At 42.8% G+C, this 23,197-nt stretch overlaps 4 protein-coding genes across 6 annotated transcripts; 1 reads left to right on the forward strand and 3 right to left on the reverse strand.

Moving 5' to 3' along the window:
- Positions 1–14: 14 nt before the first annotated feature.
- Positions 15–6,580, reverse strand: LOC134186004 (spindle assembly abnormal protein 6 homolog). The gene is made up of 15 exons (XM_062653907.1): positions 6,497–6,580; positions 6,341–6,407; positions 6,155–6,234; positions 4,782–4,886; positions 4,007–4,247; positions 2,979–3,098; positions 2,852–2,920; positions 2,672–2,794; positions 2,277–2,615; positions 2,153–2,206; positions 2,021–2,092; positions 1,694–1,775; positions 1,473–1,609; positions 1,016–1,096; positions 15–646 (listed from the first exon to the last, which is right to left on the reverse strand). The coding sequence occupies exons 1-15, from the start codon at positions 6,559–6,561 to the stop codon at positions 218–220; spliced, it is 2,064 nt and encodes a 687-aa protein (XP_062509891.1). The 5' UTR covers positions 6,562–6,580; the 3' UTR covers positions 15–217.
- A 538-nt stretch (positions 6,581–7,118) lies between these two features.
- LOC134185314 (uncharacterized) lies at positions 7,119–16,728 on the reverse strand. Its single transcript, XM_062653096.1, has 12 exons — positions 15,960–16,728; positions 15,384–15,877; positions 15,006–15,321; positions 14,289–14,953; positions 11,506–12,172; positions 10,980–11,446; positions 10,605–10,920; positions 9,872–10,552; positions 9,692–9,799; positions 8,516–9,539; positions 7,872–8,458; positions 7,119–7,810 (listed from the first exon to the last, which is right to left on the reverse strand). The coding sequence occupies exons 1-12, from the start codon at positions 16,633–16,635 to the stop codon at positions 7,149–7,151; spliced, it is 6,663 nt and encodes a 2,220-aa protein (XP_062509080.1). The 5' UTR covers positions 16,636–16,728; the 3' UTR covers positions 7,119–7,148.
- LOC134186085 (histidine protein methyltransferase 1 homolog) lies at positions 12,256–14,164 on the forward strand. Of its 3 annotated transcripts, XM_062654000.1 has the most exons (8): positions 12,256–12,351; positions 12,782–12,876; positions 12,930–13,089; positions 13,159–13,247; positions 13,306–13,377; positions 13,497–13,604; positions 13,663–13,697; positions 13,752–14,164. In XM_062654000.1, the coding sequence occupies exons 1-8, from the start codon at positions 12,276–12,278 to the stop codon at positions 14,002–14,004; spliced, it is 888 nt and encodes a 295-aa protein (XP_062509984.1). In that variant the 5' UTR covers positions 12,256–12,275; the 3' UTR covers positions 14,005–14,164. The 3 variants fall into 3 exon arrangements, with proteins under 3 accessions (XP_062509984.1, XP_062509983.1, XP_062509985.1); XM_062653999.1 differs by having other exon boundaries at positions 13,663–14,164; XM_062654001.1 differs by having other exon boundaries at positions 12,782–12,871; positions 13,663–14,164.
- A 475-nt stretch (positions 16,729–17,203) lies between the features above and the next one.
- LOC134185773 (single-stranded DNA-binding protein 3-like) lies at positions 17,204–23,083 on the reverse strand. Its single transcript, XM_062653644.1, has 19 exons — positions 22,913–23,083; positions 22,789–22,861; positions 22,661–22,722; positions 22,162–22,246; positions 22,039–22,095; positions 21,680–21,799; positions 20,679–20,717; positions 20,549–20,612; positions 20,372–20,481; positions 20,239–20,318; positions 20,123–20,171; positions 19,992–20,058; positions 18,250–18,315; positions 18,140–18,189; positions 17,971–18,079; positions 17,884–17,912; positions 17,745–17,834; positions 17,568–17,682; positions 17,204–17,499 (listed from the first exon to the last, which is right to left on the reverse strand). The coding sequence occupies exons 1-19, from the start codon at positions 22,966–22,968 to the stop codon at positions 17,477–17,479; spliced, it is 1,344 nt and encodes a 447-aa protein (XP_062509628.1). The 5' UTR covers positions 22,969–23,083; the 3' UTR covers positions 17,204–17,476.
- Between the last annotated feature and the right edge of the window lie 114 nt (positions 23,084–23,197).

The following is a 23,197-nucleotide window of genomic DNA, read 5'->3' on the forward strand; positions in this document are numbered from 1 at the left end:
ATCTTTCCATATCCACAAAAAATCAATCAAGGAAAGAGTGACGTTAATTAGGCATTAGATACTACAATACAATGAAATTGGATAGAAATTCTGAGTCATTCTTATTACAACAGAAGGTGTACTACCAAACCATTGCAGGTAAAGGAAAACTACAGTTTCAAGAAGCAGTTGGTGTTTAGTAGCAATTTCTACAACACCCTTATAACAAACCTTCACTTCAATGTGGGAAGTAAGCTGACATAACCGAAGGCTGTCCTGTAGCAGATGGTTGTAATCCTGATTGAGGCACCTGATCCGTAGCTGTAGTATTATATGTAGTAGACACAAACTTGGGCGAATTCCTCTGACCGCTCCCAATAGTTAAATCACTCATCTGTTGAGGTGACACACCTTGTAGCAGCGACGCTGTCGACTGATAAGAAGCAACTGATGGTCGCCCTGACATTTCAACAGATGACGTACTAGATAGATACTTAGCATCAATTTGACATAAAGATGGTGACAGTGAAGTTGTGTATGGGGCTGTGTGATTTTCAGTACATTGTAGCCTGTTCTCGAGCACTGTGGGAAGAGCAGGGTTCAGACAGTTGGCTGCCTTGGATGGCAACGGAATGCCACTTTTACGAAGATGTGGCTTGAAAGTTACCTATAAATGGAATTGTGAATTGTTACACAGACAAACATAATTATCAACACATCATATAATTTATTGATTTCTCGAGCCTTGCACACATACCTTGAAGTCAGATTGTGACATTGTCACCACCGTTATGTTAGAGCAATTACTTACAAATTAATTAGTAATAAAAATGTATTAAAAAGGTTAGATAATAAGTGCAGAACAAGGCAGTAAAAATTAACCAAATATTAATTATACTTCATAATACTGAAGTATCACATGACGTTAATTAATTAAGCAATTTGTGTGTAGTTGCCTATCGTAAGTATGTTGAATAGTCAATCATTCTATATGCCTTTGTCTATTGAGTATTAAAGCTAAATTTATTGCCTTTACTTTGTGTTGTCCTCCTGACAAATGAGCAGTTGACAGCTGATTAGTAATAGGGTGTGTGCCAAGCGGCTTCCTGAGATAAACCTGTACACACAAAAAGTCATTGTTAAGACAAGAAACAAATACTAAACAAATGAGCGAGCATCATAAAGACAAGAATAACAAATTAGTTAGTACAAAACATGAAGACAAAAGTCAAGACAATCAAACACAATGAAATACAACTTTTACACAACAAAATATCAAGTAAATCGTCTCGTTTTTAGCCAAAATTATACCTACAGTTTGCGGGGATATTGAGTAGTAGCCTCATTCAGTTGCAAATGAATAAAACGATGACACAGACTTTGTACACACAACTTAGCTTATACAATGAAACTGGCTGTCGACGTAATTTACTTCATGCACTTTGACATTCACACTAATGCTTGTAATAGAACTGGTGCGGCAGAATTATTACGTCTGCAGTTGTTGGCACGACAGGAAATGTGCCGCAGAGTGGACGAATCACAACGTCATGACTTGACACTCCCGTTGTCGGAAAAGAAGACCGTTCCAACAATTTGTCATTGATTTGATGATTAAGATAAGAAATAACTGAAAAAGACAACAGTACATTACATGATTACTACAATATCACTGTGAATACAGTAAAAATAAACTATTGGAGCAACTACCAACCATTTTCATTTGTCTTCAGCTGCTGTTCTCTTTCGTCTAGCCTTGCTTCACAAGTACTCAGAGATTCCCGTAGATTGGCAATCTATATCAAACACAAAACCTAAGTTGTCAAACAGAAAAACACGATAACAGATAAACCAATGGACAGGCACACTATAGAGCAAACATTGAGAAGTGTAAAGCAAGTGTGCAAGCGAGAAGCTAAAGAAACAGACCAACAAATAACACACATGCACACACACACACACACACACACACACACACACACACACACACACACACCACAAGGGTAAGCAGATAAAATGCAACAACAACCTACTGCAATACCTCATCATCCTTTCCCTTAACCCTTAGACTCAGTGCACTTAACTCTTGTGTCTGTCTCTCAACTGCACTGTCCTACATTCAGAACTCACAACATAATGCCAATAACAAAACTGACACAACAAGATCGCCAACTTTCTCTCTAATCAGCATCTCTTGCTTTGTGGTCACAACACTCTTCAACTTGACCTGTCACAAGACATACATTACACTCAAAAAACAAAATGTCATAAAACATTCGCTGCCTATCGTGACCGACCTTATCTTTGTAACTCTTCAGCTCATTCTGTAGTCGCTGGATTATGTCATTGCCTTTCATCACTTCACTTGATAGAGACTTCACGACAGACTCCAATTTCATGGCGTCTCTTTGTTTTTGCTCCAGCAGACTCTCTGTCTTCACTTTCTGTTCGGATGTCGTCTGCAGGAGCGACGACGTTCTAGACACAACGTCCTCCTTGTCCTTGACTTCTTGTTCCAGGACAGCGAGACGAGTCTTGAGTTGATGAACGATCTTATCCCGGTCGTGACACGTTGCATCCAACGAGCTATTGTCACACCGTAGCGTTTGTAACTCTTGCCGCAGCCGTTGACACTCCTAAAATTAAAGTAAATTAGCCGTTGAGTTCTCGAAGGTTTCGTTGCAAACCGTGCCTCTTCAGACGAGCTCAGCTTCGTCTTCAACTCATGTATGGATGATTCTGCCTTGTACTTGTGTTCTGTTAACTCTCTGTTGCTTGACTGAAGCTCTGTAATCCTTGTCTCGTAATCACGTGACTAATCAAACATACTAGTATTTTCATAATTGGTTCTAACTCATGTATTGGTAGCAACCTTTGTCTGGTGACATCTCTCCGTATCTCGTTTTTCTTCTTCAAATTTTTGTTGACATTCTGTAAGAGCCTGATGCAATTGATATGTAAACAAAGAGTTTAGTAATGAGTTAAATATTTAACAAAACCCGAAAGGATTTTTCTTTTTCTGCTGTGAGTTCTTGTGCATGGTTTGACATCAACGAGTTTGTGTGTGACTTCCAGTCGGCTCTTAGAGATTCGAGTTCAGCAGTTTGACTTTTCAAGCCCTTTAGACAAACAAGTATGTCACATCATGGAATTTTTGCTGCGTTGATCAATTTGCATGTCTTACAAAGTGTGCACCTGCTTGTTACATCATCTAGAGTGTCTGTCTGTCTGTCGATCTGTGTGTCTGTCTGTCTGTTGGTCGATCTGTCTGTCTGTAAGCATGGCTGTCTGTCTGTCTGTCTGTCTGTCTGTTGGTCAATCTGTCTGTTTGTCATCTGTCTGTTGGTCAATCTGTCTGTCCGTCTGTCTGTTAGTCAATCTGTCTGTTTGTCTGTCTGTCTGCCGGTTGGTCAATCTGTCTGTCTGTCTGTCTGGATATAACAACATATGAGCCCACTGGACACTTGAAAAAGACCTGGACATTTCACTTGCTCATCCACATTCTTGTGACACGGTACAATCAGCTGCCAAAATATCAGGTTATGCAGCTGAGTTGAGAGAAAAACGCAAAATGACAAAATATGGTCAACAGCAGTCTGTAGCAGGATCTGATACAACATGTATTCCACTGGTTTTTGAACACTTTGGCTTTTGGAGCCCTATGGCTGAAGACTATCTCGATAAGATCTCAAATATTCAAAAGATGCAAATGGAAAAGCAGCGAAACAGACTTTAGAGATAGATGGAGAAAGCAACTGTCTGTAGTTGTACAGTCTTGCAACTCTTGTGTGATTTTTAAAAAGTTGTCAAAGTTGTCAGAGTGCAATTTTGATGATTTTCTGTATGATAAAGACGTTCAACGTTTTGTTCATTGACTGTTATTGTTATGCATACGTAAAGTTAGCGATTGTTATTAGTAGAGTAAGAGTTCAAATATAACAATCTGTCTGTCTGTCTGTCTGCCTGTCCATACATTTGTTCATATTCACTACACTACACACATCCAGACACTCCACACAAAACTTACTTCATCAGACCTCGACAGTCTCATCGTCAAATCATTTTCAATACCTCTAAATCTCTCTCTCAGCACAGCATTCTGTTCTTTCACTTCCTGCAAACACTCAGCAAGATATCTCTTCACAGCAGCATCATTTCCAGCCACAAATCGCAAAGACAGATGAGTGAGATGTTTGAATGGATTTGCCTCGATGATGTTCAACAATGAACAACCTTGCTGGTGTTCACTCACAAATTGCAGCAAAAATCTAGAAATAATATTAAATGTCAAACAACAATATTAATTAATTAAATAAATAAATAAATTTTATGCTATGAAAATAACATAATATTGTATATAATAAATATATTAGTATTTTTACACATCACATCACCTGTTGCAACTATTAATTAATTAATTATCAATCATATGTATGTTGATTGCACAATAAACAACTTATTGAAATCAAAGACTTGTGACAAAAGAAAATACATAATATGATGTCAAGTAATCACTCGGATGTGTGCACTGTGATGCAAGAAACCAAACTTATGAAGTCTAGTTTGCAAGATGGTGTTCGAAACACTTTCACATTTACTGTATATTCATCTTAATTTCTCTGAATTATAGCAACTAACTCATCATAGTATCTTGATTATTAGTTTGGTTGTTCACCTCATATTTCATCTTTAACACACACACACACACACACACACACACACACACACACACACACACACACACACACACACACACACACACACACACACACACACACACACTGTATTTGTAGAGGCCTTACTTTGGCTGTTCTGAGGTCTCGTTGTGTAAGCACTGCTGCAGTAGATCAACAAATTTCTGAGGAAAAGCAGTGAAATCAACCAGTAGTCCTTGTTGAGTCTTCAACCTGTTAATTAAGCATATGCACTCAACATACATATATACATCAGAGTGGAATATAACTGTCAGTCATTGATTGACTGACCAACTGGTGTTCATGACCGACCACAATTTTGCTTTGATCGGACATACCTACATGACTGGTCAACGCGTATAGTTACATGTATTGCATAGATGGTAGGGAATCAATGAGCGACCCAAAAGTCCAGACAACTGACAGAAGCAGCAAGCAAGATCTAGAGTTGATGATCTCCAGATGCATGAGTGCAAAATGACATTTTAGAGCAATATCATATTTATAGTCTCAAACACCATTTATTGCGCAAGCTGCAGTCGAATAGGATAAACAGTGGCAAGGTCACAAAGTCAGGGTTTTTCATAAGCGACCCTTGGCTTGTGACCACTATAGTTTATAGTTTGGCCTGTCATATGACAAAGTAGATTGGTTTTCATACATTTATTTCTTCTACCTATATCATACAACATCTCATCGCGTACTACAAGTCAAGTGGTGATGGCAGTCCCATTCGAATCAAAACTAACCGTCTCGTAAACATCTCGCAGTAATATTAAAACGCATGTAAACTGTATGTACTGAAATGTCTGAATGACGGCACTTCCGCATTCTACTAGAGACCAGAACTCATGACTCGTGACCAGATTTCCGAAATTGCGACCAGGGACGCGTAAATTGTATTGTAGGAAAAACACTGTCACATGCAATAACTAAGTTGTTTGTTGAACAAAAATTTAATAAAATTTTAGTTACCTTCTATAGTCACAAAGTAGATATTAACATCAATCAACAGCACCTGTACCACCATCATTTATTGCAATGAATTGTAACCACCACGACAACCACCCGTTGTCGTATGAGCAATAACAATGCAACAGAACGACAGCAAGAAGCAAGCAAAATTTTGTCTTTTGATTTTGATAGCGAATAAATACAGTAGTGAATATGATGCAACGAACAAACAAATGGAACTAAATGTTGATGTTGATAATTACAAGAAAGAATCGTGAAATCAAATACGAATGGACGCCAAAAATTTTAATGTCAAGTCAACATCTTTGTTAAAATTTTCGGACCAAAAATTTTGCCTCATATTCCACTCTGTACATACACACATAATACATACAATGATACTATATGCATGCATGTATACATACATACATACACAAATGAAATACACAGTCATACACACAAGTTCATGCATAGAAAGCAAGCAGACAAACAAGTAGACAAATAGGCGAGAAGACGACCGAAATTACGTTTGAAAATCCTCTTCCTTAAGACTAAGAGAATGAAGAAAGTACGGGTCGTCTTCACTGGTCAAGCGAACTTGAAGTTCCTGTTGTATGACATCAAATGCGCATGGACGCGGCACCAGAAGCAAACAAGGGAACAAGTCGGTTAGTAAACGGTAAAGCACAAGCACTATCTTCAGTTTCTTCAACCGTTTTGTAGACAGGAGACGTAGTCGTAGCAGTAACGACATGAAGTGAGATCCTTCCTTGCTTGCAACTGAAAAAGACAGCACACACACACACGCGCGTTCGTTATGTTCACTGTCAACCTGCTAGCACTATTGGCAAAACCGTGCCGTTGCTGACCTTCCATCTCTGTCCAAGCTCTTAAACGTGACAGCAAGCGTTTTGTCAAAAATTACTTCATCCATTTCGTGTCCGCGCCTTTCTTTGCGCTTGCGTAGACAGGCTGAGTGTAGCGCAGTCTCGCGTAGCCAGACTTTTTTCCGTACACTTCTGGGGTATACACATTGACAAACGTGACAGTGTCTTTTTCGTGCGGAACAACGAACTTGCCACGACCAAATGCTCACTATAGTCAAATGCTGTCTAATTTGTTAATTAATTAATTACATGGGCAACATCATTCTTTGCAGTACAGTACATCTAGCTTGCAAACAGCTGCGTAGCTACACTCAACTTTTACCAAACTAATGATTTGCCTAGTGTAGTCACATACAGTAACACTAACCACCAATATCTCTGATCTTGGATCATAGCTTTCGAGCAACTGTTTTGGTACTGTGTATGTGTTATTAATTAATTAATTAATTAACTTAAATGCATACGCAGAAGCTGCAATAAAAGTATCATTTAATTAATTATTTGTTATTTTTATGTCATGGACCGCAGGACCACAACATATCACGAATAGATCTTGACATCTAGTCTACAATTAGCTGAAATGAGCTACCAAAGTAGCCGCCAATGAATCAACAAACCAACTCATTGTTTATACCTACACGTCCGATTTCCAGTTTGGGTCAAAACCGCACCCATATACAGTAATATACGACCATTTTCCGTTATAACGAAAGTCACAGTACATCACATTATTCGAGAACTCGATTTCAGCAACGTGACGATACGGGTTGACATCAACGACGAGGCGATATCTCCCCGGTGTTATATCAGTGATGTCGACCCATTGACAGTCAATGTGGTGCCGGTAAGTGTCAGCACAATTGACTGAAATTCCCTGTCGACCTCCATAATGTCCTCTGCAGTTGAAGTTAGAACGTGCTGGTGGACCATTTTCCTCGCAGTCACTGTCTTCGAGACAAAAGCTTGCCTTATGGCCTTCGGCCACTGGTTTGCCACACTCGTCTACGACATGGTAGATGCTGAAAGCTCTAAACGAGTGGTAGTGCTTGTGACACTGGTGCCAGTCCCACTTGTTCCGGGGTGCATACGGTTGGAAAGGAGCCCTACCTAGGTTCATCACACGAGTTGCAAAACGAAGTAAGACTCGTTCGTCGTGTCCGTATTCGTATGCAACCGCAGTCTTGGAAAAACAGCCCTCTTCAAAGGCGCACGGCAGACCGCCGGTAGTGACAACATGAGGGTAAGTCCCCAGGGTACGTTTGAGTACCGGAACATCTACAACCAGGTCAGGAAGAACTACACATAAGAAAACAACTGACGCGAACTGAAAGAAACAGACATGTAACAAGGCACTTACTTCTTGCACACTCAACCCAAGCAAAGCCAGTCTCACAAGGACTAACTTCGTCGAACGCGTTGGCCAGATTCTCGCCAAGCGTAGCCTCAGTGTCCGCTCTACTTGCGGTCGAGTTTATTGTCTCATTACACAGGTGTCCTCCACTGACAACCTTGTGTACTTCACGGTCACAATCTGCCAGCAAAAGCTCATCTCCCGTGCAGCGGTAGCTGACAGTAATCGACGCTGTCGTAGCCTTCCTACTATCCAATTGCAAGCCACCCGATTTGCCAAATCCCAACTCCAAGTCTCGACACACAGCTCTGGCCTGAGACAGACTCCACTTCTCATCACAGACGCGGTACCACTCATCGCAAGAACCGTGGCGAACCTCGACGAAACCGGCCACTCCGAGATAGACCGGTTTCGTATTGACAAGTCGAACGTGCTCGGACGCTTTTGCAGGCCGGTAGCATTCCACTCCCGCCTCTTGCCAGTGTCTACATCCGTACCGTCCGATATCCTGGTGAGAACATTCACTCAACTTAGACTCGTTCCCTTTACATTCAAAAAACCGATTGTAATTGTATCCTGTACCACGTCCAAATCTACAACACAACGATATCTCCCGCCGTTTAGACACTATATAGTTACACATACCTTACCGTGACGACGTATGCACCTTCTTCGCGGTACCATATCCGAGCTGACGACACACGACATTACCATCGTATTGATCCCAATTCCGGTCACACAGAGGACTCCAAGACCCCGTGTTGTAGACCTCCACTCTCCCTTCCCACGGTCCAATACCCGCCTTGAGCCTCAGCGTCGGTTCAACAACATCGGCATCATTTTTACTCGATTTTTCCACGGTGGCATTGCATCCATAGGGTCGAGCCCGAGTAGGCATATGCGGAGTGCGGAGTGGAACCGAGCAGCGCACATACGCCAAGTCCGACACATTGTGCGCCGTTCCGTCCTCGTCGTCATCAAACGGTCCCCACAACACCAGCTTACATTTCGACAGCGTCGCCTCCCGACCGCTACAAATAAATCCCCTCGCATTAACCAACCCGTCATAAACGCCGCAGTCGTCGACATCATCACTACAACTGCGCGCCTCGCCGTTAGGATACCCTAACTGGCCGCACACGACGCGCGCATTCTCGTCCCCAAAATGACTCCTATCGACGGCTCCCCACCTCTTCTGGAACAGAATCTCGACGATGCCCTCGCTGAGTCGCTCTCCTTGCGCCAGACGAACGGGCAGCGTAACGCGAGACGCCGGGTCCGACACTTTGCAACGCACTCCCGCATGTTCCCGTTGTCTGCAGTCGTGTCTAAACCAGCCGTCGAACTTGCACTCGTGTAACGACTCTTCGCGTCCCGTGCAATCGAGCTGGTCCATCGCTATCCGAGCCGTTCCGGCCCCAAAGTAACTACCGTAGTACACCTGGTCGTAGCTCACAAATCCCAACTGACGACACACGACCCGAGCCTCCCGGTAGTCCCAGTAGTCATCACACACCGTGAACCAGCCGGACACGGACCGGTTGTTGTCGTCGGGGCCCTCGTAGAACACCTCGACGCGACCCTGATACGCACTCGGGACGTTGTGATCGATGAGTCGAACGGTAACGCTTGCAACGACTGTAGCCAGGGATAACCAAACTACAGACCTCATGGCTGGTTAGCCAAGCATGGAGAGGCCAATGCAATTATCGGGCTAGCGTGGTCGGTTTTGGCGCGTTCGGTATTGTCTCGATAATGTGTGACACCTGCGCTCGCCTATTGTCTCGTGACGACAAGTGATCGTGTTGGACGACGGTGGATCAAACCGGTCGCACTCTTGTGTTCACAAGGTGGTCGACGAGAAACGCAACGTTTAGAGTCTTGGTGAGGGTGGGAAATGATTAGATTGGCTGGAAAATCTCGAAAAAATCTATCTATCATTGCAATGTGTAGAGAATTCTGAGTAATACAGTCTAGCATTGTCGGACTATCCTATACGAGTATCTATCCAGAAAGTCTACAGTGGATGTTATCCAACTTTCCTGTAAGATAAAAGACTGGGTCGGAACGGTATTCGAAATCGCACATCACGTTGTTGTTGGTGTAGTCCATCTCGGCTCGCTTATGCTCAGAGTTTAGGGACACGACAAGCGTGTAGTTGCCATGTGCAACGTCGGTTAGGTCGATCCACTGGCAGTCGATATCGTAGGCATACGAGTCGTAGCAGTTGACCGAAATGCCCTGCAGGTGGTGCTGACAGCTGTACCGTTTGGCTCCACCGGATGCACATTGGACGTCCTCGAGGCAGAAGCTGGCCTTGTGACCTTCGGCCACTTCTCTTCCTTGTAAGTCCAAGATATCGTACTGTGCAAAGTTTTCAAACGAATGGTAGTGGTTGTGACAGGTGTGCCATTCCCAGTCGCCTCGAGGTAGAAACGGTTTGAAATCGGCGGTTCCAAAGTTGAAAATGTTGACGCTGAAGCGGAGAAGAGTGCGTCTGTTTTCGTTTCTGGCGAGTTCGTTGTTGTCCTCTCCGGAATGGAAATATTTATCGGCAGAACTAGATAGACAGTTCTCTTCGTAAGCGCATTTCAGGCTTGATACTCTGACCAAGTTGAGAGGTGAATGGGTTACACCAGTCAATGACTGTTGAATGGTTGCAAAATGGGGTATCAAGTCAGGAAGTCCTGGATAAAAGAGAATGTTAACAGAGTTCTTGAAAAATATCGGGACGCTTACTACAAGTGCATGTCACATAGACTGGACCCTTCTTGCATGCCGACTGTGATGCATACTCCCACTCTCCATTCTTGCAGGCTGTCAGTGTGAGTTCCTTACCGTCGCATGTCAAGTTTACCAACTGTATGTCTTTACTACTGTATTGATATCGACTAGAATAGCGAACATCTCCTGCAAATCCCAAATTGAGTTGGCGACATATGACCGTTCCACTTTCAATATCAAACGAGTCGCCACACACGGTGCCCCATTGTTGAGAATTCTCATGCAGTACTTCTAGCCTTCCATAACCTTTTGCTCCACTAATCAATCGAACCTGCAAATGAATAAAACAAGGAATTGTACACGGTGACCTCGTTTTTGACTGTCACTAACGTTTTCTGTGTTACTGGTGGTGGCTGCTGGATGGTGACATCGAACACCCGCATTTTCTATGTGAAAGCATTCAGCTCCAGAAAACGGACATTGCAACAAACTTCTTTCAAGACCAGTACAACCTACTTCATTCAGTAGAATCGGAGAGAAACCTTGACCAAAGTAGTCTCTCGCTCTGTAAACAGCTTCATAGGCAGTGCCATATCCCAGCTCGCGACACACAACAGAAGCATCCAGAATGCCCCACTCATGATCACAAACCTTTTTCCATTGACCTTTGTCATAGACTTCAACTCGGCCTTGCCATGGATAAGCACTTCCTCTTAATCTCACAGCCACGTTTCTTTTAGATTGCTTGCGAAGAGTACATTTCACTGAGGCATATGCTGGCTTTTGACAACGATACGATCCAAAGCCAGAATGTCTGCAAACTTGAAGAACAGATTCTGATCCATCACATGAGAAATCTGCACACAAACAATGCGGCATCATTGAAATAATTACGACAGGCTGATCACCAACTGACTAGTGGAAACTCCTCGTAATCGAGCTGTGCTCTTTCGGGCCACAACCTTGGCAGTCCCTCCTGGGTATCCCAACTGTCCACAAGCAACCTTTGCATCTTTGCTTCCCCATTGATCAGCACAAATCGGTTGCCACGAACCTTCCACTCTCATCTGAACTAACCCTTTGTGTGGCGATTTGCCGACCACCCGAATAGCTAAGATTGGAGTGTCAGGATACCCTCTACACGTCTCTTCCTCATTACTCTCAGTCTCTCGACAGACGAGACCGACATCATTGCCATGATTGCCGCACCTATTCCTCCCCCAAGGTTCATGTCTGCACTTACTCAGCTCACTTTCTTGGCCCTTACACTCAACCCCAGACAACCAGACCGGACCATATCCGCTAGACACGACGTACCAATTCAAGACGCCCAAAAAACCGAGCTGCCTACAAGCCACGTAAGCGTCTACGTGAGTCCAGCCGTTGCTGCAGACGGTGCCCCATTGTCCTGCGTGCAAAACCTCCACACGACCGATATTTTCCCTGTGCCCGTCCCGCAGCCGAATGCCGCGGCTCAATTCGATATGTTCGAGTACCGCATCGATGCTCGACAATAAAAGGAGAGAGAAAAACGCAAAGACAACTTTCACCTTCAACAGCATTGCCGTCGCCGTCGGAGGTGTCTATGCGTACACAATGAATGACGCTACTGCTCTCATTCAAAGAAATGACACTACACTGTGTCACGTGAGAGGTTGATAGCAAACAGACGCCTAGTCACATGTCATGACTGACTTTCGGTTCAATTTCGAACAAACCATTCGTGGTGACGCAATTCCAACTGCTTGTCAACATTCTACAGGTTATAATAATTCGCGAACGTGGGTTGCTGCTTGTGTCTAGATCTTCTTGTTGTTTGCTTGCAAAATTGTCAATACGTTGATGCAGATAAATTGCAAATGTTTTTGTCTTCTTACTTTATGAACACTCTATTATATTATATTTCTATTTATTATTTAGGGGCATTAAATACTTATTATATCATAATTTGTTAATTAAATTGTGCGTAATAAATTTAAATTTCACTGATTTTTCAAAATCAAAAATTTCTACAAATTTCAATACAGTATTTTAAATGGGTTACAGTTACAAAGTTAGACAGTTATGCCTTGCCTGAGGTTTTTGCATCAGAAGCTAATGTGAGGTGAAGTGTACCTGGTACAGTACTACCCAAGGTCTCATTCGTTTGCATGTTAAATTTCTCTCTAAATTTCTGCTATTACATGTATTAGAATCCCATACAATGCCTGTTATTGAGAAATTGAACAAATGCAGAGAAGTTGAGTGTATGACAAGTGGTACCGGTATTGATGATTCTCATAGTAAGGTATTGCTGCTGATTGTTATGTCGTCTGTCTTCTCATTGGTTGATGTCTAAAGGGGCCCAGACATAAAGTTTGTGATGTGCGTTTGTGTGATGGAACCGTTCATCTGCAACATATAGACTTGGATGTCACTGAAGCTGAATTGAAAACAGAGAATAGCGAACTGAAATCAGCACTTAATAGTCGGTCAGATCTTGTACCATACATTTACGAAGGTGTGGCGCATTTAATTAATTTAATTATTGCACTGATCTTACATGACTGGTTCTGAACCAATACTGCAGGAGGGCTGAAAATATGGGAGTGTGCAATCGACCTTATCCTTTTCTTGCATCAGTGTAAGGTAGACTTTGAAAACAAGAGTGTTTTGGAGGTTTGCGTGAATTTACCACTGTGGATTCTTGAATATAATAAGTATGGGTTTCTTTCAGTTAGGATGTGGTGTGGGTCTACCTGGTATATATACTCTAACCAAAGGAGCTGTCGTTCATTTCCAAGATTATGTAAGCTAGCAAATATGCAATCACTACTGTCTTTTTCAGGGATTGCATGTGCAGCTAGTTGTACAGTACCCTAACAACAGGTGAACCGATGAGTGATTGGCCTGTTGCCATTGTTATAGAACGTTGAGGTCATTAAACATGTAACAATTCCCAGCGTTGCAATGAACACTTCCAATGGCCCAGACAGACATCATAAGTTCTATGCTGGTGAATGGGGTAGTTTGCCTGTAAGTCCACGTAATTCTGATTCACTTCCTAGCTAGTATTGTGTGATTTTGTATTTAGGACCTTCTTAATCCTGCCAAGGCAGATTCAAAGAAGTACGACTCCAATGATGTATCGCTTCCTTCATTTGTACACGTTTCTATGACTAGGTTTGATTTCATTCTTACATCAGAGACAATCTACAATCCTGACAGCTACCCTAGTCTCATCCATGTAGTGAAACAGTTACTGAAACGAACGGGAGTAGCTTATTTAGCTGCCAAGTCTCACTATTTCGGTGTTGGCGGCAGCATTGACCTTTTTACTGAGGCTATTGACAAAGATGGAACATTAGTATGGGAAACTGTATCCGTTGTAGCAGCAGGCATCCCCAGAAAGACACTTTGTATTATTCAGAAATAAGCAGAGAATAAAAGACATAAGCCGAGAGCTATAAATAAACTGTTAGACAATTAGAATGATTGTACACAAGTGCTCGAGTTCAATTGTCAATCAATCTGTGAGATTCAGTTATTATGGCTGCAAGATACTCTTGGAAAATGACGCACCCAACCAAAATCAATTGCAATTCAAACTATCACGACATCACCGTTTGTATACTACCAGATTTGTCCGAATCTTAATCTTCATTTGTAGACAACAGATGAGAAAAACGAAAGTTACAACTTTGAAGGGAAGCTAATTTAGGAAACAACTGAGCAACTAACATTAGAAATTTGTCCTCTGTTTGGGAAGTAATCATGAGAATTGTATTGGAAGCTGCATTTGACTATGTTGTTGGTGTAATCCATCTCGGCACCTAAATGGTCAGGGTTGATAGCCACTTTGAGCGTGTAGTTTCCATATGCTATATCAGTGATGTCGATCCATTGACAATCGATGTCGTACTTATAAACATCCACACAGTTGACTGAGATTCCCTGGTTGCGTGCTCGACATCTGTAGAACTTTGTACCACCACTTACACAACTTACATCCTCCAAACAGAAACTGGCTTTGTGACCTTCAGCTACCTCATTGCCATCCAAGTCCAGAATATCATACTGTGCAAAATTCTCAAATGAATGATAATGATTATGACATGCGTGCCATTCCCATGAATGGCTAGACGATACTGGGTGAAAATCTGCAGTTCCCAAGTTGAAAATGTTCATGGTAAACCGAAGAAGTGTACGGTAGTCATTGCTCGATGTCTTCCCTATCCGAAAATAGGGATTAGCCGAGCTGGAGAGGCAGTTCTCTTCATGTGCACAAGCCAAGCTAGACAGTGCTGCTTGGTTGAGCGGTTCGTGGATTGTGCCATTCAGAGACATCTCAATGGCAAGAAAATCAGGAATCAAATCAGGAAGTCCTACATGGGAACATATGACTATGGGAATATCTTAAGACTCACAAGAACTTACTCTCCGCACATGAAACAAGAGCTACGCCTCTCTTACATACTGATGTAGATGCCAACTGCCATGAGCCTTTAATGCAACTTCTCAGTGACTCTTCCCAACCACCACATTTCAACTTCATCAATCTTACATCTCCCTGTGCATATTCATACCTACTTCCATAAGACACCTGTGAAGCAAAACCACGACCGAGTTGCCGACACACAACCATTCCAGCGCCAATATCCCACGTATCAGCACATATAGTGCCCCATTTATTAGATCCCGACACTTTCACTTCAACTCTACCGTAAATCTCGTTGCCATCAGCTAGTCGAACCTAAAAGTACAGTAATTGAATGACTATTTACAGCGATTATCAAGAGTAGCAACTGATCTAACTGGAGGGTAGCGAATAGGAAGAGCATGACATCGAACTCCAGCATTTTCCACGTGCCCACAGTTGCTGTGTTCATAATAACCATCGTGTTTGCACTTCTTTAGATTCCTCTCCTTTCCTGTACAATCCAGTTCGCTCAACAAAACCTGAGTAAATCCTTGACCAAAATAGTCTTTTGCCCCAGAAATAACTTCATAAGCTGAACCATATCCAAGTTCTCTGCAGACAACTGTGGCATCTCTGTGGTCCCAGCCATGATCACAGACTTTATGCCAGCGTCCTTCATGAAACACTTCTACCCTGCCCTCCCATGGATAAGGACTGCCTCTTAATCTGACAATGCCATCTCCTTCTAACTGGTGTTTTTTGGTCTTAAGATACGGAGAAGGAGCTGTACATTTGACAGCAGCAAAACCTGCCTTATAACATCGATGTGATCCAAATCCAGCATGCTTGCACATCTGAAGAAAAGCCTCACTTCCATCACAGGAGAAATCTACACATACAAGTACACAGACAAACAAGAGAAAAATGCATCCGTAAATTAATAGCAGTAAACCGTTCCAGTTGTCACTCACTTGTTGACACTTGGGATGTAACCTCTAAGTTTCGAGCGAGATGGCCTATCTTTTTCAGTGTACCGTTTACATCCACTCTAGCTTTCCCAGCTGGATATCCCAACTGTCCACACACTACAGTAGCATCTCTGTTGTCCCAGCCATCCGAACAAAGACCACTCCACCTCCCAGCCACTCTCACCTCGACCTTCCCACGATTCACCCTTGAATTTCCTACCAATCGAACTTTAAAACCCATATTCGAATCTTGTGGTAACGGTTCATCGCCCGACATCATGCGGCAGTAGACACCCGCATCTCCAGCATGAGTGCACCAATGTTCACCCCATCCCGCATGCGGACACTCGCTCAGCATCTTCTCTCGACCCGTACACCTTACTTTAGACAGCCAAATGCGTCCGTATCCCGTACCCGCTCTGAATGCACGTTCTACGCCCGGAAAACCCAGTTGTCTGCACACAACGTAAGCATCAAGTATATCCCAATCTTCATCGCAAACCGTGCCCCATTGTCCGGCATGCAGCACCTCAACATGGCCGGCGTTATCGACACCCCCACGAAGGCGAATTCCCTGACTCATTTCGACTTGAATGGGGACGCCATTGACGACACCAGTGAGCGTTAACATCACCAGTAGACCAACAAACAAATACATTATGCATAACAGCTTCTTCATAGCGCTGCCCTTGAGCGACTAAACAACAACGCAACAGCGATCGCACGTTCCTACATCACTCTCGCTTTGTTTTGTAAAGTGTCGCACAAAACCCTTTGTTAGATTCTCCGCCCCGGACGTGACGTTTCAGCTCCACTTGTAATACTATAGTAAGACTTATTTACTCTCCTGAGATCAGAGTAAACCATGCTTGCTGTAGCATCTCTATAAGTCAACCTCTCTATACAAAGCTAGACCCCATGCAAATCACTGCCAAAACAACATCCTAGATAATGAATGATCAGAGTGGATCATGACAGTGACGGAAATCCTCCCAATCACACACAAGTATCCATCAAAATATTTTACTGACACTGAAGCATGCCCACATACAGTGTACAGTGTCAAACCGAAAAGATAAAGCAGAATAATTACATCAGTTATTATTAGCAATAATCAATATCTGTTAATTAAAAATTATCAACGTTACTGATTAGATCGATATGTACAGTATGCATGATCTATCTAAAATCTGACCAAATGGCTCAGTAAGAGGCACACAGCCAGACCAGCAACCACACAACAATCATCAAAGATCTAAACAGTAATCTTCCATCTACATCCACGCTCCAGTCACTGAGACATCCTAGCAAACTAATCAGAGTAGAGACTACAAGTCTGAGCACAGAAATACACCTGCCTCTATGAATATATTGTCCTCTTACAAATAGCAGGTCATCTCTCATATAACTTTGGTTTCTGTCTGTTTTAATCAAATCCTATGCCTATGCATCACACATAAAAATCCCCAGCTCTGCACTGAATATAAGGTACATAGTGACTGCATCCAGACGAGTATCAGTCATTGACTCCATCTAATCTCAGCTGTGTAACGAAAAGAGCTTACTCTTGCAGTAGAAAGTGATCTCATCACTGTATGGAAAAGAGCTCACCACGACCATCAGGAGGGCCCATTCCGCCTAACGGTTTCTCGAATTGTTTCGCTTCTTGTCCGAGTCGTTCCTCGATTCTCTGAATCTCGTGACTTGCACTAGCGTTCTCTACAAACTACACGAACACATTACCATACACCACACAGAATAACGATCAATCAATCAATCACCACCAACCCCGTCTTCTCGAAAATTCAAAGGAAATCCTCCCACATCTGATTTATTGGGAACTGCCATGTTCTGATGCTCGTCTGGTCCATCGTGTACCTTTACCACAAAACTGGTCAAAAACACCGAGCCAGTAAATCATATTTACCTTATGTAGCCTGAGATCATGATGCCCATCTGAAGCAACAAACACGGCATTACATTACGCGAAACGCATTCGATCGAGTTCACAAACCATTCATAGTCGGTACACCTGAACCAACTAGAGGATGAGGATGAGGGTGCAAAGGACCATGACCTGACATCGGAATCGAACCATTAGCCATCGGACTGGCTCCGTATATCTACATCATCAATCATACGACTCACAATCGAGCATCACATAATACCAAGAGAACAAATACCGATACAGGCTGCCCTTGATGGTTATATAAACTATCAGGAGCACAAGGATCTAGAAAAAGACACCTGAGGAGTCACATCAATCTTTGCAAAGCTTTGACAAGCAACTAACCTAGAGGTGTTCGAGGAGAACCTGACTTGTTGGACAATGGCTGATGTTGCATATACGGATGCCCCACTAGTGTAACAATACAGTCATCTACATTTCAAGTATGTACATCGAACACAAACTACATCGTGTAAATTTGTTTAGTAATTCATACCATAATTATTTAGTAATTGATTAATATCATACATACTACTAATTATTTAGTACATGAAACAGGAAAAAATAAAATATGAAGAACAAATTTGACAGATATTAGAGCATGCATCTTCTACACATATAGTATTCTCATGCACAGGAGGATGCAGTAAGCGTACAAACATCTGGAAACATCTTGCATCAATATTGGCTGAGAATCTTCATTTCACATACAATATGACAATCAACTGGCTACGATGCAGAATCTGCTATGCACTTATTAGATTTGCTGTCATGTGCTTGAGAGGATGCAGAAATACCGTATTCAGCGCATCTAGCTGCATGAAGGTATAAGTGGGGATTACCAAGCACTTGCTTGTCGAACTCTGGTAACGATACCGGCATGCAGGTATAGCATGAGGGAGTGCCGGTAATGGCAAGGAAATTCTACTGCAAGCGCCGTAATTCGATTCTTGCCCTAGAGAATGCAGCTTCCCCTGAAGCCCAGCTAGAAAAGAGAAAAGTCGAACAGCCAGAAGGTATTGAGAATGGATCTTCGCAGTGTGGCAGAGGCTCATACACAATTGAAAAAGCTAGTGAAACTACGCAAGTATGACGAGCTTGGTGGAAACAAAACGAAAGTCACCACGGAATGTGGAATGTCTTGTCAGTGCATACAGGATTAGGTTTGAACAAGCAAAAGAACACTCAGGGCTGACAGATAAGGAGGAAGACGATGAAGAAGAGGAGGATGAAGATAGAGAAATCAGACATTATAGGGTTGATTATGTACTACATCTAGATGAAAAGTATACGTCTTAGTGTTGATTTTAGTTCAATCAATATCTAAGAATGAATGCAGCATAGATCTATAGGACCTGTTTACAGGGAGGTTGGTCAAATCACCTCTCCGGCATGCCAGTATACCCCGGATGTACCAGCACCCTGGTAATCACCGGCTTAAACCAGCATGCAGCTGAATGTGCGGAAAGATGGTATGAAGGAAGACTTGGAGCAAGCTGTGGCTACTGGCTGCCTAGCTCACTAACTCATTAGTAACTTTCTTTGCTAACTAAATAGCTTTCTCTAAGATTCTTTAGTTAGCTATTAGTACCTTATTTCACACATAGCAGATGTTACTAGCACAAACACTCTAGTTTTAGTGCTTCGTGTTTCATTGCAAATGTAGCAAGCAGTATGAACGTACGTGGAGTGCAAATCTATTCAAATCTATTTTGTTTGGTAATATTAATTATTTAGTAATTTCTTATTAGTTATTTGGTAATTAATTAAATTATTATTAGTAATTAATATCATACATACCATTAATTATTTCAATAAAGCAGCAGGAAAGAAAGCAATAGCCAAGTGCTATTGTGTAAATATTATGCCAACAATCATGCATGTGCAATTAAGCATGCCACAATACATGAGCATAACATTACCATTTCACACACACACACACACACACACACACACACACACACACACACACACACACACACACACACACACACACACAAACAAACATTAACGATCACAAAGTACATGACAAAAGCACCATTTCTGCCTAAGCTCTAACCAAAGCATATTTAGCTACAAATACTAACAGTGTAGATGAGGAGGTCCGGGTCCAGGTGTCACAGGTGTTCCAGGTGCACTCGTCTGCGATGCATGCTGTCACACACAAAACACATTCTCTCCATCACAACACATTCCCACAAACCATCCACCATCTAACCGAAGACAACGGCGATGGCTGACCCCAAGCTGCTCTCGGTCCATGTGGCCTACAAGCAAGTACACATCAACCAACGTTGACTCTCACAAGCACAAACGACTTGTCTCATTACTTACATGCCAGGCATTCCATGATTTTGCAACGGCAGTGACATCGAATGATTAACCATACCCGGTCTCATGGCAGGATGATAGGCCTATCATTCGTAAAGTCAAGTAACATGTGACAAGTAAACACGATGGCACAAACCTGAGACATTGGTATTCTCTGCTGCTGAATAGCTTCTCCGTGAGGTGTCATCCTCTGTACAGAGTTGGGAGGTGTGCCCGGCTGACCCGGCATCATCATCCGACCCGCAGCTACAAACACAACACGATCAGTAAAACAACACTTGGGTACATACACATATGTACAGGCTCTGCATACCATGCTGCCTCATTGGGTCCATAGAACTCGGTAAAATAGCAGACCCAGTTGGTGTGCCGGCCATCTGATAGTAAACAACGATCGCAAATTTGTAGTAGACAGATACCAAATGAACGAGTGTAGAGCTCACTTGTTGTCTTATTGGCGGACGAGGTCCGTACCGATATTGCTGCAAACACGTAGAGAGCGCAAATTCAAACACACAGCTTTGATAAACACTCATACTCTATGTAAAATCCACATCTAAAGAATACATGTATGTACACATATTCATCCGTAAATTTTTAATTAATGCCACACCCACACATCATACTTGAATATGACGTCACACACTTAATTGTACACGTGTATGTCTAAAATTCCTAATTTTGTTTACTTATACTTAAACCAAATTAATTTGAAACAAATACCTCCTCACACACATTTTCTTATGGCACACCTTTTTTTACAAAAATCAGGAAGATAGTTATTCATATGAAATTTGATCTTATTATCCAGTGCAGAGGGAGAACAAAGCAACTGGTATTCTTCGAGTGAATAGCGAACATGTGAGAGTAAGGATCAGCTGAGAGACAGACAAACACTAACTGATTTTCAGACTACCGTGGTTCTTCGATTAAACGCTGCCATCCTGTAAGAACCGCAGCTAAGAGTACAGACACCATAAACACCGTCCTCGAATAAACGCCACATTTCAATGAATTCCATTTATTGTTTGAAGTTTGAAGGAAAAATCGTACTTCTTTGGAGGCATACGTGAGGCAAGAGTATGTGTCTAGACTACCGGGATACTGTTTCACCACATGACATCTGTGTGAAAAATGCATACCAGTATGGTAAGCCTTGTTCTCTTGAAAAGGTGCTACAGGGTGTACACGTACACATTCATAAAGCACGGACAGAAAACCTTAACTATTAACGCCCCCTTGAATAAATACCGCCTTCATTTGAATGCCCCAGTTGGAACGCTAGCTAAAAGTTTAATAGAAGAAATATGGTAACTACTTAGCCCAAAAATTATTTTGAAACTATAGCTGCCCTATATGCACAACATCTACCCAACTTGAACCTCATAACTTAATTAAACAATTTTGCTAATTATCATCAATTTTACTAAGAAAATTGCATTACCATTTGAATTCCTTGATGCCCAGCCATAGGATGTCCCGGAGGTGGAGTAGGGTGACCAGGCAATGGTTGACCAGGCATAGGTTGACCAGGCATGGATGCAGACTGCGGCCGTTGACCAGACTTCATGTATACAGGAGAAAAGACAGCATGAAATAAGCCACAAGAAAAAAATACTTGTTTGACAAGAGTATGCTCAAAATCATATGCACGTTGTATTTAAAATTTAATCTGATTTAAAAGCCACGCCCACCAGCCCGAAACAAAGTTTGGTGCGCGCGCTAGCTCTCCTGTCAAACAACTGATTCTATTCTTGGAACGTCTAATCATGCGTTTCAGCACAAAACAAGCGTTTAACTTACAGGAAAGAAGTTGCCTGGCGGTGGTCCGGTAGGCGGTGGACCTCCATCGGGAGAGAACTGAGCAGCAACGGACAACACACACAAGTTTACCATCACGTTCAGCGGCACCTTGTAGTTGCTTACATAGTCGTGAAATGCTTTCGCTTCGCTCGAGTGCTCGTTTGTGTCTCTCTTTTCCGGCGCTGCGCAGTAGAGATCCCAAAAGACACTACACAATGCACAATGTATGTATGGATGTACAAAAGGAGAGTTTTAGTATGGAAATAAGTACAGCAGGATGGATACGACCGACGCAAAGCGCGACGTGCGTGTAATCAATCAACTCGAACGTGACCAACACCCAATTTCAATGTACAAGTCCGACGGGTTTGAGGAGGCGCGAGACGTAAGCGACAAACCCAAACTACGCAGCTCGTCGACCGACATCGAGTCGCAAACTTTTCGATTAGCACACGCGCTCGACGGGGCCCCATCGCGCACGTCAAATCTCATTCAAAAACGCCGCAATTCTCAAACGGTCGGACACCGTGCGAGAGCAATGTCGTGCCTCGTCGCAACCGACCGGAAGCGACGAAAATGTGAGTGCCGACAAAAATGAACACAAAACGCCGCGTAAACTCACCACCACCAGTTGGCTAAAAATCCGGGAGGATCTCCGAGCGTAATGTTCTTTTCCCAGCGAATCTGCAACACACAAAGATGGTCTTCAGAGCTTCCGCCACATAGTTGAATCAACAATCAGATTCTTGCCTCGTTGAGAAACGATTGAGCTGTCCTTGTCGCTCCGGCATTTACCAGATACTCGTAGACGTAGAGATTGAGTCTAGGAACGAGTGCTAGTCACCATATACACGCACAACAGCTTCGAACTCACTTTTCTCTTGCTTGAGCGTCTGACGGCACGGTCGTTCCCTTTGCTTTCGGGTACATGGCTCTCTGAGATAAAGGGAGGAAAAATTCGAGGGCAGAGAGTGCGTGCGATGTACACACTGAGCGCGTAGGTCGCCACGCGACGTTGCTCCGGGCTTGGACTCTCTGCACTACACGAGTGCTGCTAAGTGACCCGGCAGCTCGTGCTGATTGGCTGATCGATTTACAACTGATATGGATAATTGATAACGCGTTGTTATACGGGCAAATTATCAGCACCAGTGCAACC

This window comes from Corticium candelabrum, chromosome 10, assembly GCF_963422355.1.
Source record: "Corticium candelabrum chromosome 10, ooCorCand1.1, whole genome shotgun sequence".
Lineage (NCBI taxonomy): Eukaryota > Metazoa > Porifera > Homoscleromorpha > Homosclerophorida > Plakinidae > Corticium > Corticium candelabrum.